The following is a 21,440-nucleotide window of genomic DNA, read 5'->3' as shown; positions in this document are numbered from 1 at the left end:
AAAAAAGTGAATCCGGATGGAAAGGAGTTTGTAAACATCGACCTGACACATTGACACGTAGCACGGAGTTTAAACTGTAAAACGTGGTTCTGAAAGTTTCTTCTCGTGATCTCCCGAGTTCGTTGTATTATCATTTATATAAAATACAAACAAATGACAAATGGAGCAAGAAAACGTTTTTTTGAGGATGTTATTTTGTGCCCCATGCACTTCGCGCCTGGTGCGGTCGTCCCTCCGCCAACACACACACACACACACACACACACACACACACACACACACACACACACACACACACACACACACACACACACACACACACACACACACTCACACACACCTAGTTCAGCTCTGGCTACTACAGTATCATTATTTTCAGAATAACACAATGCCATGGAAGCATTACACAGTTTTGGACATCAACAGAGAGAATAGAGAGAAAAAAGATCAAAAGAGAGAAAAAAAAAAGCATAAACAGCAAAGAGACATCAGAGAGCGTGTCTCGTCGTTTTGGTCTGTGGTTCCCAATACCGTTCACCTTGGGTCTCCAAGCAAGCATTGTTCTGATTCACAGCAACAAACACAATTTAATAGTAGACGATGAAACGTACAAAAGGCATGGATAAATAGAGATCAATGAAAAGAGGATAAACCGAGCATCAATATGACATTTCCGAAGCTAAAGCAAAGTCAAATGCTCACAATTGTTTCTGGCTAACCGTTAGGAATACAGTACAGAGTAATGCTACTGTCATGCATGTTTACATTTATCAAAAGTAAAGTCTCCTTATATTTAACAAAAGCAATTGTAATTGTTACAAACATTGTGCCATTTATAACATTTCATACTCACTTAATCCCCTGGTGATCCCAAATGCTTCGCTTTTGGGGGGGGGGGGGGGGGGGGGGGGGGGAAATGACCAATTTAAGTGAATTAATCGGTCCATTGCCTTGCAAGGTTAGCCATATTTACACGTGACAGCAAAACTAATTTTGGCAAAGGAGGGAAAAAGCACACAATATTTGATGCTTGTGCTGTTGCGTAATTCCTTTGCATTACGGTGGGTTAAATCTAATTACAGTAGACACGTGGAGACAGGGAAAAGTTAATCATAATTCCGGACAGGTAAGCCATTGGCAGAAGCACTCCAGGGACCGCATGTGCAACAAAGCCCAAAAGGCTACCAGCAATGACGACAGGTACGCCGCGACTGAGCTGTCTCACCTGGGTTTGAATCTTGGCCCGGCTACAAACTCACATCCCGGTGTTTCTCAAACTGGGATGACGCATCATTGTTTGTGCCGTCCATCATATTGAGATTATTCCAAGGTATGGTTGCGGATGCACGCACAGACAGCAATATTTGTTGGATGTGAAAGATCCAACTGCAAGAGTTGCGGAAAACGAGAGGGCGAAACACTTCGTGGCTTGATCAAAGCTCCTTTATTCCAACAGAACTACACTAATACCGGAACTCACGCATCTTTTATAACACAAAATCACTCTTAAGTGGGCGTGGCTCCAACAACCGAGCGCACGCCACGCCCATACCATCAATAGCCCCACTGCTCCCGTGCCTGTGCATTATGACTCAATGGGGTAACTCCCACGCAACTGTATTTTTTGCAAAAAGTAGGTCACATCGCCAGAACCCTGGCCAAATTATCAAGTCCTGCCTGAATGTGCAGGGGCACTACATTCGTAACATCATGAAAAAGACATAAAATGTCATGGCCCCCATGGTTTTAGTAATTATTCTGTACGGAGTCTGTCTGAATTATGCCGTCTGTCGGCCATCTTTGGTCAGAATAAAAAACAGAATCTTCTGCATATGTATACTCTCATGTGCTGTGTTTGTGCCAAGTTTGAACAAAATCGGTCCATGCATGTTGAGAAATGTTTGGGGACACGTTTAAGTAACAAAATGGCCGCCAGTCGGCCATCTTGGATCTAATCTCGAAAAAAAAATGTTGTGTGTATGTAACCCATTGTTCATTACCTATGTGCCAATTTTGAACAACATCGGTAAATGCATGTCCGATAAATGGTTAAGGACGTCTTAAATATCAGGTTTTCACCCCTCAGCCCAATGGGCTAAGGGGTATTGTCGTCACGGGCATCGTCCGGGTGGGCGGGCGGGCGTCTGTCAACTTTTGGTTTCCGTCAATTTCAAGGAGAACGGCTTGTCCGATTAAATCCATTTTTGCAGTGTGTGTTGGGGTTGAGTAGAGGAAGGCTCCTTTCGAAAATGGGGGTGCTGCGATTTTCAATATGGCCGCCACGGCAGCCATCCGGGCTTCCGTCAACTTTTGGTTTCCGTCAATTTCGAGCAGAACGGCTTGTCCGATTAAATCCATTTTTGCAGAGTATGTTGGGGATGGGTAGAGGAAGGTTCCTTTCGAAAATGGGCGCGCTGCGATTTTCAATATGGCCGCCACGGCAGCCATTTTGAAATTGGTTTCCGTCAATTTCGAGCAGAACGGCTTGTCCGATTAAATCCATGTTTGCAGTGTGTGTTAGGGTTGAGTAGAGGAAGGTGCCTTTCTAAAATGGGTATGCGGCGATTTTCAATATGGCCGCCATGGCAGCCATCTTGAAATTGGTTTCCATCAATTTCGAGCAGAAAAACCTGTCCGATTAAATCCATTTTTGCAGTGTGTGTTGGGGTTGAGTAGAGGAAGGTTCATGGGCGCGCTGCGATTTTCAATATGGCCGCCACGGCAGCCATCTTGAAATTGGTTTCCATAAATTTCGAGCAGAATGGCTTGTCCAATTAAATCCATTTTTGCAGTGTGTGTTGGGGTTGAGTAGAGGAAGGTGCCTTTCGAAAATGGGCACGCTGCGATTTTCAATATGGCCGCCACGGCAACCATCTTGAAATTAGTTTCCGTCAATTTCGAGCAGAAAGACTTGTCCGATTAAATACATTTTTGCAGTGTGTGTTGGGGTTGAGTAGAGGAAGGTTCATGGGCGTGAAATGCGTTCGTTCATGGGCGAAAATTTCATACTTGCAGTTCCTACTCGGTATACAACTTCTCTTCAAATAACAAATTATCATCAATGCTTCCTTTCACCATGCATGGGCTGAGGGATTACGCCCGCTTTGCGGTGCTATTTATTTACAACTTGAATGGCCGTCAGTCAGTCACATTTGGTGGGATGAAAAAACAAAATATTCTGCATATGTATACTTTCATATGCTGTGTTTGTGCCAAGTTTGAACAAAATCGGTCCGTGCATGTCCAAGAAATGGTTGAGGACGTTTTAAATATCAGGGTTTTTTTTACAACTAAAATGGCCATAAGTCTACCAGTCGGCCATCTTGATCAGATCGCAAAATATAGTGAGGTGTATGTGTATGCATGCCATCATGTACTGTACTTTTACCAAGTTTGAATGAAATTGGACCATGCATGTTAAAGAAATGGTTGAGGACACGTTTAAGTAACAAATGGCTGTCAGTCGGCCATCTTGGATCTGATCTCAAAAGAAAATGACGCTCATATGTAAGCCATTATTCGTTACCTGTGTGCCAAGTTTGAACAACATTGGTAAATGCATGTCCGAGAAATGGTTGAGGACGTGTTCAACATCAGGTTGTTTTTTTTTTAAACTAAAATGGCCACCAGTCGGCCATATTTGATTGCATCGCGAAACAATATGATGTGCATTTGTATACCCTCGTGTGTTGTCTTTGTGCGAAGTATGAACAAAATCGGTTCATACATGTCCGAGATATGGCTGTGGATGCATGCACAAACGGACGGACGGACGGACAGGCGAGACCCAATCCATAAGCCCCCATTTTTGACTAAGTGCAGTGGGGGCTAATAATATACTCAAAGGCAAAAGTTATTGTGACACACAAACAACAAACAGAATCAGTGTTAAACTTTTACTGCCACGAATGAAATGTTATTACATGGAAAGACAAATGTTTCAAGGTATGGTAACGATCAACAGTCCATAAGAACAGTGCACCTGGCATATGCAAATGAGCCACAACACAAGAGGGGGTTCACAAGCAAGTTCACACAGTCAGTAGCGAGTGTGTCCACCTTGTGCATTGATGCAGGTCTGGCACCTTCGCCTCATTGAGGCCACTAAACGTCGCTGAAAGTCCTTGGGAAGATCATTCCATATCCGAGGTAGGATTTGGTGGAGTTCCTGCAGCGTTTTTGGAGGATTCGGATGACGTCGTAAACGTCGCTCCATTTCATCCCAGACGTGTTCAATGGGTGACAAATCAGGGGATCTTGCAGGCCAGGGTAACACATTAACATTGTTCTGATTAAGATACTGCTGTACAACTCGAGCAACGTGTGGTCTGGCATTATCGTGTTGAAACGTCACTCTAGGGCCGTTCTGTTGCAAAAACGGTAAAGCGGCCATTTGCAAAATCTCGTCTCGGTACCTCACAGCATTCAAGTTCCCCTCAATCACAATCATTGGCGTTCTTGCTGCAGCTGTTATCCCACCCCAGATCATAACGCCCCCACCTCCAAAACGATCCCCTTCCAGAACACATGGCCTGATGTAACGTTCACCTGTGCACCTGTAGACACGTGTCCTACCGTCAGCTCGGTGAAGCTGTGCCAAATGGTGTTTCTATGGACGTTGAATCGACGAGCAACATCACGCTGCGAGGTACCAGACTGAAGCATACCTATAGCTCTCCATCTGTCATTTTCCCCGAGGCGTGGCATGTCGAACTTGTTCCAGAACGATGAATAGAGGTGTTTTTCTGACTTCTGCACTTCTTAAGACTGCATTGAGTGGAAATGATAAGCGTCTGGTTGTCTGTCCTTTTAAAGTGAACATTGCTGGCCATTTTCTCGAATATGTCATGCTTCTTGCAAATTTCATGCAATTCGAACAACAACTGCTTGGTTGCGTTTCTTCGACCATTTTAACACACTCTTTCTCTGGTTCAAATCCAAAAATTCATTCACAAGATTACCAATGAAAAAATTCCATGTCACAATAACTTTTGCCTCTGAGTATATAATGAGGTGTTTGAATTCAGAGTTGAATCCCAGTCCAATATGTATTCGCTAACAACAAGGCCCAATGGATGTGAGTGGCTGTGGCAAGGGGTGAGGTCTTTGGAATTACCCTGTGCCACAAGGAAGAATTCATTGATGTCAAAGGCCAAACAATCTTTGGAAACATCACTGTTAATGAAGGTGATGGAAATGGAAGAAAACGCCTTCTTGCATTCACTCTGAAGGACATCTCTTATTACCGATACATTGTGCCTAGAGAAAGGTGGGATCAAAATGGTGAGTAAGCGTACAGTGGGTACTTGTGAAAAGTCTGTCCATTCAAATTCAAATGGCTTCAAGAATAACATTTGCTGTTCAAACTCTCGAACACAAAACCAGTAACAAATTCTTGTGAATGCACGGCTGATTTAGAAATCACATTAAGTCCTATGAAAATTGTTTGGTTACCATAACATTGACACATTTATCGGAGATATTGTGGTCAATTAACTCTTTTGAAGTTTTATTTTGGGGGACTATAAACCTTTTCTTTATAACTTAAACACTATTTCATTCTCAAAAAAAAAAAAATCAAAAAAAATTCCTTCATTCTCATTTTCTTTTGTTATTATCAAAGGATAATTGCAGCATTTAATCTTTCAAATTGACAGATTAAATACTGAAATGAAAACAAGACTGAAAGTCTAACAGCGGCGTAGCCGGGCTCGTAAAATATTACAAAACCACAAACACACATGATTAGCTTTTTAAACAGTCGCTAATGCTGTTTATAACATTAAACAAAGGAATTTGGAGGAATCCCGACATCCGTGAGGTAAGTTTTACTTACAGAACGGAGGGAAGATCTACTGTAATCTATATACCCCACAAGGCTTGGGTTAATATCTTGCTGTCAAAAAACCGAGGCGAATTCCTTACCTCCATGGTTGTTAGTACCGTACACTGCTTATCATTGTTTCATGAACCATACACCACTTCAATCCATCAACTTCGTATTTACGACATTGGGATTAAAGTGTTATGGTTATATTTTCTATATCTATATCATTAAAACGCTTATTTCTGAAGTTTGTAATCGGAACTTCTCTCCAGCTATTGCTCCTGTCGCCCTAAGATATGTGTGATACTGTAGTGGTTACCTTATTCACATGTCGCGGTTACCTTATTCACTTGTCGCGGTTAACTTATCCGCATGTGACGGTTACCATTACGATGGGTTTGTTCTAACCCACGCACACGGGCGTTTGGTTGTGTCGTCGTGACGCACGCGTGGCTGTTGGAGCCACGCCCTCCGAAGAGGGTGCTTGGTTTTATATAAGCCGTTACGACTTCCGTTCGCTAGCAGTTGCTGGAGATTTCTGTACAATAAACAACCTTTTGTACCCAACGAAATGGCCTCTTCTTATCGTCTTCGGCAACCGCTAAACTGGTGACCCCGTTGCCCCCGAACGTATTCGGGGGCCCAATGAACACGGCAGGATTGCGACCGCAATTTCTTCCACAAAACCTAAACTCGAACTGCCAGAGTTTTAGCAACGACGAGCGGCCAGGTGGTTCGCACATCGCGCTCGGTTCCTCCTCTACGACTAGAGGGACGAACCAGCTCCGGGACCCTCCGAAGGAACGCCGTTACGGGGCGTTGGCGGCACGGCTACTTCGTCGCCTTCGCGCACACAGGCCGAGTACTGCTGCTCGTCGCCTCCGCGCACACAGGCCGGGCATGGCTAGTTCGTCGCCTTCGCGCACACAGGCCGAGTACTGCTACTTCGTCGCCTCCGCGCACACAGGCCGGGCACGGCTACTTCGTCACCTTCGCGCACACAGGCTGAGCACCGCTGCTCGGCGCCTCCGCGCACACAGGCCGGGTACTGCTACTTCGTCGCCTCTGCGCACACAGGCCGAGTACTGCTGCTCGCCACTCCTACTACTGCTCCTATGGCAGATCCCGAGGCTGATGCTCCTGCAACTACAGCTACGACCGCTGCTCATCTCTAGCGCACGCACGGCTGCTTTGTTACCTTCGCGCGCACTGGAGCCTCGTTGTCTTCGCGCGCACTGCTGCTCACCACTCCCGCAATTCCTACTGCTGCAACTACAACTGCTACCGCTGCTCAGCACCCGCGGCCCGGCTCTGTTCCTCCCACGGCCCGGATCTGTTCCACCCGCGGCCCGGCTCTGTTCCACCCGTGGCCCGGCTCTGTTCCGCCCGCGGCCGGCTCTGTTCCACCCGCGGCCCGGCTCTGTTCCACCCGCGGCCCGGCTCTGTTCCACCCGCGAACTACGTACACGCCCGTGGCGTGCCTTCTGGGGGGGCGCATGTAGTGGTTACCTTATTCACATGTTGCGGTTACCTTATTCACTTGTCGCGGTTAACTTATCCGCATGTGACGGTTACCATTACGATGGGTTTGTTCTAACCCACGCACACGGGCGTTTGGTTGTGTCGTTGTGACGCACGCGCGGCTGTTGGAGCCACGCCCTCCGAAGAGGGTGCTTGGTTTTATATAAGCCGTTACGACTTCCGTTCGCTAGCAGTTGCTGGAGATTTCTGTACAATAAACAACCTTTTGTACCCAACGAAATGGCCTCTTCTTATCGTCTTCGGCAACGCGTAGCCGGGCTCGTAAAATATTATAAACCACAAACACACATGATTAGCTTTTTAAACAGTCACTAATGCTGTTTATAACATTAAACAAAGACATTTGGAGGAATCCCGACATCCGTGAGGTAAGTTTTACTTACAGAACGGAGGGAAGATCTACTGTAATCTATATACCCCACAAGGCTTGGGTTAATATCTTGCTGTCAAAAAACCGAGGCGAATTGCTTGTTTTCTTGTGACGTCATCGGAGCACACGCGCAGGGCACCCTGGGACACCTCGGCCATTTTGATACCCTCTCGAACAACGTCGTCAGCGGATTCACATTAAATAGTTTTTGTTCACGACCAGTCATGCCAATTTGCGGCGTATTTCGTTGTTCAAACAGGCCAGGCATTAGGCCAGGAGTTAAGTTTTACAAAACGCCCAAACTTCTACTGAATCAGGGTGAGGAAACAAGAAATTTAAGTGAAGAGAGGCGGCGTTTGTGGAAGGCTGCCATCAATCGCAGTGACATCCAAACAGAATCACAGTGGGATCGCACACCTGTCTGCTCCGAGCATTTTGTTAACAGTAAGTAAGAACATGTTTCATGGAATGCGAAACCTGGAACATAAAAGTATTGAATTTGAAACTGTCCAATAAACTTTCTAAAGTTATGTACTCTTATCAACTCGGTCAAAATGAATCTCGATTTTATCATGTGAAGAACGTGCTATGTATTCGTTGCTTACATGATAAATATAGGTGATGACTTATGGCCATACGCACAAAGCACACATGGCGGCACTCACTTCGCACTGTGCGTCACATGTCTACAAAGTATGCACACATGCATGCACAGCTTAAAACTGCAGTGGTTTTTGAACAAATGGAGGGCACTTAATCAATCAGGTCCATAACATTAACACAAGCAGCTTTAAAAAATACATGTTTGTTTAATATATGAATACCTTGGATCGAATCAAGTGGACGTCATTCAGTTCTTTGTGTAGGATTTGTCGCACCCATCCATCTTGGTACAACCTGTATGCCTCGAGGGATTTATACTTCTTCAACTCATCTTTGGTATAGGCCGATTTGCTGAACAACAGGTAGTTGATCACGTCGATGTGGGTCACCTGAGGCCACTTGCTCACATTCTTCTCAAATTGATCATTTGATAGACCATAAGGGTCACACCCAATGACAGAAATCTTCTCTTTGTAACGAACAAGAACGTCCGGGGGGAGCGTCTCTTGGTAGCCAAGGTTGGCACTCGCACTGCTAGCCATACTCAAGCCTGGATCTACCGTATCCTTACGTACACTCCAAGTCTGTTCTACAGGTAGTTGGTTGCAGGTTGACCCACTGCCCAGGTGTTCACCAGTTCACTGGTCCACGGCAAACTTAAACCGAATGTTCTGTGTTTGTTGGGCAACAATACGTAATATAAACTAGATGGCACCACACTCCACATGAACGTGACAAAACAAACAAAATTACTTTATAAAACAGACTTTTTGCGATCCGCATTCACCATAAACCAACGCAACAAATCAATATCAGCGCACACGGACAGATTAGCTTGGGTATCAAAATGGCCGCCGCGCAATGCGAGATGGGTAACTGTGACGTCAGTGAAAACAAAGGATTCCTTCCCTCCATGGTTGTTAGTACCGTACACTGCTTATCATTGTTTCATGAACCATACACCACTTCAATCCATCAACTTCGTATTTACGACATTGGGATTAAAGTGTTATGGTTATATTTTCTATATCTATATCATTAAAACGCTTATTTCTGAAGTTTGTAATCGGAACTTCTCTCCAGATATTGCTCCTGTCGCCCTAAGATATGTGTGATACTATGTAGTTATGACTAACCCTCCCATATAAGCATACCTATGTCTCCAAATGTCTATAAGTGTGGAATAAAAGCTGAAAATCAGTGAAAAGTTTTGAATAACCCGCGCCATTTTGTTTTACGCACAGTGAGACGCTGCACTTAATACCGCGGAGAAGAAGAAGACGTCCCGATGTGTGCCGGACGCGCAGCGACTCGAGAGGCATGCTACGCCTTTTACTACAAATATAAATGCGATCAGAAATGTAAAGGGGATACTTACCAGTAACCACACTAAAAGAGACAATACTGCAGTTGAATACAAAGCGATATTCAGGAGATCCGCCAGAATGAATGTTGGTGCCAACTGACACAATTATTTTGAAAGGAAGCGGAAAGGAAGAGGAAGGGCAAGTTAGTTTGTATGAACAGAAACACTATTTATGCCCGTGATTTTCACGGGTTACCGCTAGTTATTATTATTACTATTCCGAAAACGATACTACTGAAACGATACACTACTGTATTAAGAAACCTGGGCTAATTTGTCTGAAGCGGCCCGAAGGTCAGGCATGAAACCTAAGGTCTATAGTTACCATTTTGTTGGAAGAGCCGTAATGCCGATGCTTTTGATAGTTTATGATCATTTTAACAATCGGTTTGTTTGTGTTTCACACTGAATGAAAAACGTAAAGGTAGAGCATGGCGATTGTGACATATGACAGGTTTGACGATATGTTCGGCTTGAACGAAATTAGAATCAAAATGGCGGTGTGCGTAGAGTCAGCCACCGTACCGCCATAGTGACATCAGACGTAATCACATCACCCTGTCATGCGACCAGATCCTCAGCTCTGATTGGTATACGTTTGAGGGGACATACATACATACATACATACATACATATGGATGGACAAACTCTGTTATAGACGGCTTTGCCGATGTGCTACGCCGTAAAATATATTATAATGCAGCATGTGTGAAGGACAGATATTGGGACAAACTGATTTTTAACACACATAATTTGAAGTGTCATTCATACAGGTTATTTTGAGAAACATAATAGCTGCTAGTAATCTTCTTATTGTTAAACTCTCAAAATCCAGGCTCACTGCTCACCCCCACTCATTTGCCCCTCATTTATCTCACCTGTGGATGCAATTTCCCAGTTTGTTCAGTCCCATTCTTTCCCAGTCTATTCACCACTCATTCAGGTCACCCACATCCACACTCTTGATCTCTTGTACTCCCAAATTACCCTATTCACAAGCACTCCAATTTTTCAGGTTATTATGATTTCCCTGCCCGTCTCCCTCACCCCTTTCAATTGTTCGTTGTGAGTTTGTTTGTTACCCCACACATGTGAAGCGAAAAGCGGGGTTAAGCAATTAGTTCATGCCCATTCATCAGGCTGTCTTATAGTTTATGATGATCAGTTTATGATCAAGGAACAACTTATTTAAATTGAATCTTGTATTTTGAACACGAACTGGAACATGTATAGGAAAACAAGTTTGTCGTTTTACCGTACTTTGCCATTGAATTCATCCCGACCGCACATGCACTGAGAGGATGAGATAATTATGTTACTCTGTCTCCATGCCTGGCAGTCAAACAAAATTGAAAATCATTCCAAACAGGAAATATGCTGGTTTAAGGATGTTATAAATGATACAAACAACAGGAACGGATAACTAATGTAACATATTAACAAACATAATTCAAACCCAGAAATAATTTATTTATATGCCTTCTAACCTTTTAAAACCTGTATTTAAATTTAATTATATACTTGGACACTTCAGCACACAAATCCCCTTCATAAGTCTTCCAAGAACCATGCTATACAACATATCGATATATAGCAATAGAAGGTGTGGCATTTGAGAGGGTACATTATATTGGTGAAAAAGAGGCTGCCAATGGGCTACGTACGATGCCGATTGACACTGCATTCTATGGCAATCAATAAAGTCTCCATCTCCTAAACTGTGACTCAACATCATCTTATTACAGTGTTTTAAGGGTGACGTATAAAGATTGCTTCAGTAGCACAGAGCTTCTAGATTTTCTTTCAAACGATCTTTAAAATCATTATTTTATTTAAACTTAAGTATATACCTGAACATTGTGTGGGGATTCATGATCTATGAACTCTCAAGATACCCTCGTCAGAGGATAGGGTATTGCATTGGGGTCCGTTTGTTACTTGGCAATTTTTTATTTTTTTTCAAGTATGTTAATCACTTCGGTTTGTGTGTTTGTTTGTCTCACCGCTCACTTATACTTGCCTACAGGTCACAATTTGAAACCGATCTTCACGAAACCTCACCAAATGGTAGGGTTCGTGCTCCGACAATATCGTATATATTTTTGAGGTCAAAAGGTCAACATAGGCCAAAGGTCAACCACTTTTTTCAAATTTCTAAAATTCTCAATTTGAATCCAATTGACTTGAAATTTGAATAGTATTTACATATCAGCTAACTGAATTCAACCACCAACTATTTTTGAGATCAGCTTAGGCTAAAAGGTCAACATAGGCCAAAGGTCAACCACTTTTTTTTGAATTTCTAAAATCCTCAATTTTCATCCAATTGACTTGAAATTTGAAGAGGATTTACACATCAGCCAACTGAATTCAACCACCAACTATTTTTGAGGTCAACATAGGCCAAAAGGTCAACATAGGCCAGATTTGTAAAATTGTCAATTTTAAACCGATTACCTTAATATTTGACGACGATTTGCACATCAGGTCACTGAATTCAACCACCAATTATTTTTGAAGTCAAAAGGATGCTCTACTGAGTGCCATTCGACTTTGTTCTGTTTTGCCAAGTGTCACTCTATGAGTGATTTTTCATTTGTTTTTCTGTCTGTCTGTCTGTCTATTTGTTTGTCTGCCAGAACGTTAGTATGCTTTTCCCTGCAACCGTTGGTCTGATTGCCAATACATTTTCACTATAGGAGCGCCTCCTCCTGTAGAATGTTTAAATGATAATTATGACGTCATACATCACGTGGTACGGGCTCCATCTTGGAAAAACCGAAAAACTTTGCAACTCTATCTCCGAAACTGCTCCATTGAAAAAAATCCAAACATGGCAGCCATATTGGATTGAACTTAAATTCTACATCGTCAATAAACTATGAAAAGACCGTCTGGAAAACCCTCCCATCCACTTTCTCAACAATTTTCTTAAAGAAGTTCTGTCACTCAAGCTTTTGGGTCTCACTATTTGCCATGATCTTTTCTGGGAAAACCACATTTCCAATCTGGCCTCCAAAGCCAGTCGCCGACTGGGCATCCTCAGTCGTGCAAAGTCCTTCCTTGGCACTTCTGAGCTCCTCAGTATATACAAAGCTTTCATCTGCAGCTCAATGGAATACTGTTCTCCCCTCTGAGCTGGTGCTCCTGCCTCACACCTGGCTCGGCTTCACGCTGTAGAAACCAAAGCTTTCAGAATCATTGGAATCTCCCGCAATTAAGCTGATTCTGAGGGCCTTTCACTCACTCACTGCAGGCAGGTTTGTGGTCTCTCTGTCTTCCACAGACTCCTCTCTGGCCTCGCTACCTGAGTTCTGTCTGTGCCCTATCCCCCAAATATTCCTCCAGGACGCACAAGATCTGCCAGCAACCTTCTTCTGGTGAAACTGCCAAAATGAAGACTCTCTGCTCACCTTCACTCTTTCATTCCTTTTCTCCAACCTCTGGAACAAACTCCCTCACTCTCTTCAATCCCACTCCTCCCTCCAGGTCTTTAAAACAGCTGTTCACCACCATCTCTCATCTTCCCCCATCCAAAACCTTGATCTTTTATACCCCGTGAATACACCCCAAATCCACCTCTTTCAATCTCCGACTTCATTCCTGAAATTCCTCGTGGCGTCCACTTGTTTCATACCGTGTACACCTCCACCACCCCAACCATCTCCCTTCCACAGATATCCCGATGTCCTTGTTCTGTACTGTTCTTGTGCTTGTGTGCTTCACTCTCTCTCCCCCTCTTGTCTCCCACCCCCCCCCCCCCCTTATTATATGTTTTATGTGTCCGTTTATGTTTTTTGTGTTTAATGTGTTAGCTCTTATACGAGCCTACACTTTGTATACAAAAAAAAACACACAAACACAGCAGCTAATAAACGCCACACAAATACGTCCTGGCGAGTGTCTGCAATCGCCGATTGCTCTTTCTTGTTCTTTTTGTTTCATCGCTGCTTTCCCCTTCCACTTCTTGCGGTGTTTCAACCTGTGTACTGCTTATTCATCCCTTGGCCTTCTCACCCTCCCCTTTCTCACCTTCACTCTTACTCTTACTCACTTCCATTCTACAAGAGGACATTTGGACCATAATATTGTTTTACGCACTCCGCATTAATAATACATATCCTTCATAAATATATCAGCAAGAGCTGTGTGGCCATAACAATGAGTCAGAGATGTTCTGATGGAAAAGATAGTATTGGTTTTATCAGTCCACTTGATTGCAAATGGGAAAGCCAGCCTCATGACCGCTTGAATAGTCCCAAACTGCACCGTACAAGCCTTTTTCAATGTGGATTAATTTTATCATCAGCAGAGAGCACGAGGGCTCAACCATACACAAATATTATGGGAGTTTTGCGAATGTTGGTTTAAGACAAAAAGATTCACACATACAAGAGGGAAGAATATGTTGAAGGAAAACAAGTAATTAACCATCAAAGAACAACAACAAAAGCGTCAGGTACAGGTGCAATTTTCATGAAGTTGCGCCGTGTTCACCATTGTGAATGAGATAAGACAGTGTTCCTCACATGACACAAAAGGATAAAATGCTGCAGAACAACAAGAATAATCTGTGCAATATTGAGAAATGGACACACAGATGCCGTTCGTAAATAAAATACAATGCACGTGAGTAATTTGCTCGAGGTACAGCTGTTTGGTCAATACACATAGTGTAGCACGGCAGCCAGAGAGCCAAACACCCTGTGGCTAAGGCAACACTGGGATCCTGCAAAATCGCAACATGACTCACAAGCTGGATTAAAAACACAGCATGAGCATTTCAAAGCAGAAGTCTACCGAGCCATCCTGCTGGCAGGACATGCCTTCAGAGTGCTGCTCATTCCTCCAGCCTGAATGTTGATGGCACAGAAATATGTCCAGACCACCCTTTAGCTCATCACTACAGGAATACATCCTGCATAGTGAAAGAAAGACAATTGCCCAGAACAGGCAGATTCCCTACAAGCTATTTGAGCAGATAGCAGCTGTTTCAATATTCATCTATGTACCGTCCCATCAACACTTTACTGCTGTCAGCAAGAATAACTGTAATTGCTTCATGAAATGAGGATTTATATAATTAATACTGAAACAGGAAATATAATTTTCTGGAAATACAACAATGACCATGGTATTGGGTCTGTGTCTTCGCAGAAAGTCAACATATTTCATGGTGAAATAAGAAATAAATGAAACTGGAGCGAAGTCGATGGCACGCCATTGAAAATCCCAACTCTTCCCACCCAAAGCAAAATTGAAAGATGGCAAAAAGTTCCACCATGGATGACCCAATATCAAATTTTGAGTTAAAAAAAACCCTTCTATTTTGACCCCTGTAACCCCGATCCCCACCCCCGGGACATGAACGAGGGATCAAACCCATAAAATAATTACATGTTTCATGCGTCCTCCAATGCTGATTGCACATACAAAGTTTCATTCAAAATGTTTGCAATTGTGAACAAAATGTATTTCTTGGTATTATTTGACATTTTTACCCCACCCCAGGGCCCCAGGTCCATTGTTTTATTTCCTGCAAAAAATATCTTGGCATAAAACAAGACAGGCCAAATATAATACTGCTCGCACATCTTCTTGCCATGCGGTGATCATAATTACCAGGTTTGGTGAATTTTTACACAACCATACTGAGGAGAGATAGTGTGATATATGGGCGGAAGGACGGTATTACAGACAGACAGATGGATTATTCAAAAAGCACGGGGATAGCAATGACTAAAGAAAAACAATACATAAAGGGAAGTAAATACTACAACATATCTTGTTCTCCAAACATAAGCCATTAAACTGAGCATGAGCTAAGCATTAAACATAACCTTGTGGTTCAATAGGTCATGAAGTCCAAAAATAGCATCCAAAAAAATAAAATGTCTTGTTTTAATTTGGAAGATGTTTGCATTATGATTCGTCACATGCTATCTCCATCACCAGGTAGGGGCATCAAAGAGAAAATGCAGAGGCTTACTTCCAACGTGGCCTAGCACAAGGATCTGTGGCTCAATGCAGTGTGACTGTGCGGGGGCCATGGCAGAAGGAAAGAAATCGCACCCGTGTCCGAAGGAAGTGGTTCAGTTTGGCATTTTAAATATGAAATAGGCAAAGCCTAGAAACGAATGAAATCCTTTAGAATTTCTCTTGAGAACCCCTTTAAATTACCCTTTCGAACCCTTGAGAATTGCTATTCACAACTCTTTAGAATTACCCTTTGAAACCCCTTAGAATTACCCTTTACAACCCTTTAGAATTACCCTTTACAACATTTGGAATTACCCTTTAGATTTACCCTTTTGAATTACCCTTTAGATATACACTTTATAACCCTTTAGAATTACCATTTACAACCCTTTAGAATTACCCTTTACAACCATTTAGAATTACCCTTTAGATTTACCCTTTTGAATTACCCTTTAGATTTACCCTTTAGATTTACCCTTTTGAATTACCCTTTAGATTTACCTTTTTGAATTACCCTTTAGATTTACCCTTTTGAATTACCCTTTAGATTTACCTTTTTGAATTACCCTTTGGATTTACCCTTTTGAATTACCCTTTAGATTTACCCTTTTGAATTACCCTTTAGATTTACACTTTACAACCCTTTAGAATTACCCTTTACAACCCTTTAGAATTACCCTTTACAACCATTTAGAATTACCCTTTAGATTTACCATTTTGAATTACCCTTTAGATTTACCCTTTTGAATTACCCTTTAGATTTACACTTTACAACCCTTTAGAATTACCCTTTACAACCCTTTAGAATTACCCTTTAGAATTACCCTTTAGATTTACCCTTTAGAATTACCCTTTAGATTTACCCTTTTGAATTACCCTTTAGATTTACACTTTATAACCCTTTACAATTACCCTTTACAACCCTTTAGAATTACCCTTTACAACCCTTTAGAATTACCCTTTAGATTTACCCTTTATAACGCTTTAGAATTACCCTGAAGAATTATGCTTTCTAATTATGCTTTAGAATTACCCTTTACAACCCTTTAGAATTATCCTTTAGATTTACTCTTTACAACCCTTTAGAATTACCCTTTAGAATTATGCTTTCGAATTATGCTTTAGAATTACCCTTTACAACCCTTTAGAATCACCCTTTACATTTAGCCTTTACAACCCTTTAGAATTACCCTTTACATTTAGCCTTTACAACCCTTTAGAATTACCGTTTAAATTTACCCTTTTGAATTACCCTTTAGATTTACACTTTATAACCCTTTAGAATTACCCTTTACAACCCTTTAGAATTACCCTTTACAACCCTTAAAATTACCCTTTAGATTTACCCTTTATAATTACCCTTTAGATTTACCCTTTATAACCCTTTAGACTTACCCTTAAGAATTATGCTTTCTAATTATGCTTTAGAATTACCCTTTACAACCCTTTAGAATTACCCTTTAGATTTACCCTTTACAACCCTTTAGAATTGCCCTTTAGAATTATGCTTTCGAATTATGCTTTAGAATTACCCTTTACAACCCTTTAGAATTACCCTTTACATTTAGCCTTTACAACCCTTTAGAATTACCCTTTAGATTTACCCTTTTGAATTACCCTTTAGATTTACACTTTATAACCCTTTAGAATTACCCTTTACAACCCTTTAGAATTACCCTTTACAACCCTTTAGAATTACCCTTTAGATTTACCCTTTATAATTACCCTTTAGATTTACCCTTTATAACCCTTTAGAATTACCCTTAAGAATTATGCTTTCTAATTATGCTTTAGAATTACCCTTTACAACCCTTTAGAATTACCCTTTAGATTTACCCTTTACAACCCTTTAGAATTACCCTTTAGAATTATGCTTTCGAATTATGCTTTAGAATTACCCTTTACAACCCTTTAGAATTACCCTTTACATTTAGCCTTTACAACCCTTTAGAATTACCCTTTAGATTTACCCTTTACAACCCTTTAGAATTAACCTTTAGAATTACCCTTTAGATCCCATTACAATTACACTTTATAATTACTCTTTAGAATTACCCTATATATACTTGTATGTAAACAATGTACCTAAAATATAATTTGAGGTGTATAGGCTAATAAGGGCGTCTTGTAAAGAGTCTTTCACGAAGACTAAAGGAAAAAAAATGAAATGGGGGGGAAGGGGAGGGGAAGGAATAATAAAGGAAGAACCCTGGGTATAACAGACCAACGACAGTAGACCTGTAATGGATCCAACGGAGGTGCTAAATGCAACGGAAATGAAGGAAATATTGAACTCTTGAAAACATCATAGCATATCCAGCAGATCATGAGCAGGTGAGCTGGTTCAACCCAGTAGTAGGTACATTCTAATTTTTGGCAGGTAAGTATAGCATGTAGTCCGCATTATAATGACAATCGGAGACAGTGGTATAAAGCAGGCATTTCATTGGTGATTGTTTGGCTCCACATACCTTGAAACTTCAGCTTAAAGCCCTGGGCACTGACTGCAAAGTCACTGTGCAACACAATCGACAAAATGGGCCCCGTGCTTGTGAGCTGGGAGGGGATCTGGAATCCAGTGTACCTGCAACACCAAATGAAAAAAAAAAGGGTAAGTACATGTCAGCATCCCAAATCAAGACACCAAAGACAAGAGTGCCACTGGTCATGTCGAATTGTTACGGTTTGCGGAGGCCTCGGGGAGAAATGCCAACATAGAAGGGATCCCTAGTGCAGTTATATCTGTAGTATTTTATCTATATAAATTACCTCTCTCGTCTATCAGTGGAAAGGGAAATGCGTTGTGTTTGTGCAGAAAGATTTGAACCCCTTTATGATTATTCTCCATCTAAAATCCTCTTTCACTTTCTCTTTCTCTTTCTCTTTCTCTTTCTCTTTCTCTCTCTCTCTCTCTCTCTCTCTCTCTCTCTCTCTCTCTCTCTCTCGGCACTCGGTAGACAGCATACCTCCCTTCATCAAGCTGAACAGTTTACATTTTGTATCCCACTAATAGGTAAAATCTGGATTCGGACCTAAACCAAAAATCGAATTGGCTTGTTCCTCTCACTTACCAAATCTTTCCATCAAGTTTCATTTGAATCTGCCAAGAACTTTTTGAGATATTGTAGCGGTTACCGCTGGATGCACACAATCGCCTTGCACCGGCCAGAACACGGCCAGACGCGCCTCTCCCGGGCATGCCCGGACTCACTGTTCCCTGGCACGCCCGAACCTCCCGGGCACGCCCGGTCTCGTCTTTCCCGGGCATGCCCGCTCTCGTCTTTCCAGGGCTCGCCCAGAGCATCCGGGCATGCCCGCTATCGCCTTTCCAGGGCTCGCCCAGAGCGTCCGGGCATGCCCGCTATCGCCTTTCCAGGGCTCGCCCAGAGCGTCCGGGCATGCCCGCTCTCGCCTTTCCAGTGCTCGTCCAGAGCGCCCGGGCATGCCCAGCCTCGACTTGCCAGGCCGCAGCCAAACACGCCCGGGCAGGTCCAGACTCGCCTTTCCAAGGCTCGCCCTTGACACCTGGGCATGCCCGGTATAGCTTTTGCCGGGCAAACTTCCCGACATAAATGTGTATATATATTGCTGCCCGATAAACGGGCTTTGGTCAGAATACCTGAGCTGTTTTGTTTCAATAAAGCAACTCGGACGAATTCCGTCTTTGGTCGCGTCAATTCTTTCGACTCGCGTTGGAGCGCAGCTCCTTCAATATCATGCTATAAATCGGTTTTTGCCTTATCACTCATTGGTGAAGAATTACTTTAAAAATTCACTTATCCTGATTCGGATTTGAATATTCATCAAAATTGACGAATTCTACCTTGTCACACACCTAACCTGTCCACCAAGTTTTGTCCGAATCTGTCCACAACTTTTTGATATATCCTGATATATATGTTTGTTTTTTTTGCCTGATATCTCAATGGTGAATAATCACTAAAAAAATTCTCTGATCCGGATCTGGATTCGAATCTTCACAAAAATCTAATCATTTTGTCCTTGCCACATACCCAACCTCTCCACAAATTTCATGGCTCAGCCACAGAGAGAAGAGGCTGGGCATTGACATGTGATCAGTGCTGATTGGAGTAAAATCGCCACAATACTGCCATTAACATTACCATCATGGCTCACCATTAGTCGGTTAACAATTACATCTGATTGGCTGCTGTGCATGAGATTCTAAAAACGCTGCTTTGTGATTTGCCATACAGCATAGCGCACCGCTCGTTGGTATTTATATGGGAGGGAAATCATGGAGATTTTTTCTACTCCTGAGGAAAGTCAATCAATGCATGTCCCACGTGTTGTTGATTAAAATATTGAGGTAAACAAAATTTTATTTATTTGATTGGAAGAGGTTGGAGAATCCATTAAGAATCATACACACACACATATATATATATATACAATTTCAGTTCTCCAGCCTATTATCGCACGTAATGACGTCACCGTCATGTACGTACGCTTAGCCTGTCAAGCTCTCGGAAGAACCATCCGACAGAGCATAATTTTGATCTTAGTTCAGATACTGTCATAAGTGTATGTGGTTACCCATCAGAGGGTTACTGTCATAAAACGCATGGGCACTGCTCGGACTTCCAGGAAAGAAGTCGGAATTTCAAAAAAGTGGATCTGGGGTGAATTAACGGGGGTAGAAAAGATCAAGGTTTTGGATGGGGGAAGATAAGAGATGCTGGTAAACAGCTGTTTTTTAGACCTGGAGGGAGGAGTGGGATTAAAGAGAATGAGGGAATTTGTTCCAGAGGCGGGAGAAAAGAGAAATGAAGGTGAGCAGAGAGTCTTGATTTTGGCAGTTTAACCATAAGAGGGTTGCAGGCAGATCTTGTGCGACCTGTAGGAATATTTGGGGGACAGAGCCCAGACACAGCTGGGGGGGGGGGGGGCAAGGCCGGAGAGGAGTCGGGAGAAGACAGAAATACCACCAACCTGCCTGCGGTGAGTGAGTGAAAGGCCCTCAGTTAGCTTCATCGCGGGAGATTCCAATGATTCTGAAAGCTTTGGTTTCAACAGCGCGAAGTCGAACCAGGTGTGAGGAAGGACGAAATGACTAGATTTTGGTGAAGATTGGGATCTGGATCCGGATACTATAAATTAAACTAGAGGTTCCAGGGAACCTGAACTCAACTGGTCTATATCAATATGGTTAGAATATACATAATAGAACCACAAACTATATAGTTTATATGTGCTAAAGAGGTACAGCAACGTTGAAGGTATCTCATGTTTAAACAGTAAACTCGAAAAAATTGAGTTTTAAGTGAGGCATGAAAAGTAAAACTACAATTACTTTTCTCAGATTTCAGACTTGAATTTATTTAGAAAGACTTGGTCAAACAATATACATGTATGGTACTGAATCAAGATATGTTGATTATTTCAATAGATGATTGATTTTTCAATATGGCCGCCCTGCCGCGCCCATTTTTGGGCGTGCAACGCCCAAATGCAATCCCAAACTAGTTTATGTCTTAAAGATGCTGCATAACTAGTTTCATCAAATTTCATCAATATTTGTGACTTTTAGAGCGTAGACGTCGAATTGTTTACAGACGACACACAGACAGACAGACAGACATACGACAGACGGACGACGGACACTGTGTGTCGACAAAAACTGAGCTGGACATAGTCCAGTTGAGTTAAAAAAAGTGATTATTCACCATTGAGAGATAGGGCAAAAACGAAATGCAGCACGATATCTCAAATTTTTGATGGATTATGACAAA

The 21,440-nt window shown here is 42.4% G+C and overlaps 1 protein-coding gene across 1 annotated transcript in view; it reads right to left on the bottom strand.

Moving 5' to 3' along the window:
* The window catches only part of CSMD3 (CUB and Sushi multiple domains 3), a 1,283,181-nt gene that overhangs the window by 980,275 nt on the left and 281,466 nt on the right, over window positions 1-21,440 (bottom strand). The window contains 1 exon segment of the mRNA XM_068130918.2: window positions 18,159-18,271. Coding sequence (XP_067987019.2) covers window positions 18,159-18,271 — 113 coding nt within the window.

Source organism: Myxine glutinosa, chromosome 11 (genome assembly GCF_964187855.1).
Source record: "Myxine glutinosa chromosome 11, kmMyxGlut1.1, whole genome shotgun sequence".
Classification (NCBI taxonomy): domain Eukaryota; kingdom Metazoa; phylum Chordata; class Myxini; order Myxiniformes; family Myxinidae; genus Myxine; species Myxine glutinosa.
The sequence above is the reverse complement of the archived record's forward strand: the minus strand, read 5'-3'. Positions and strand labels throughout refer to the sequence as shown.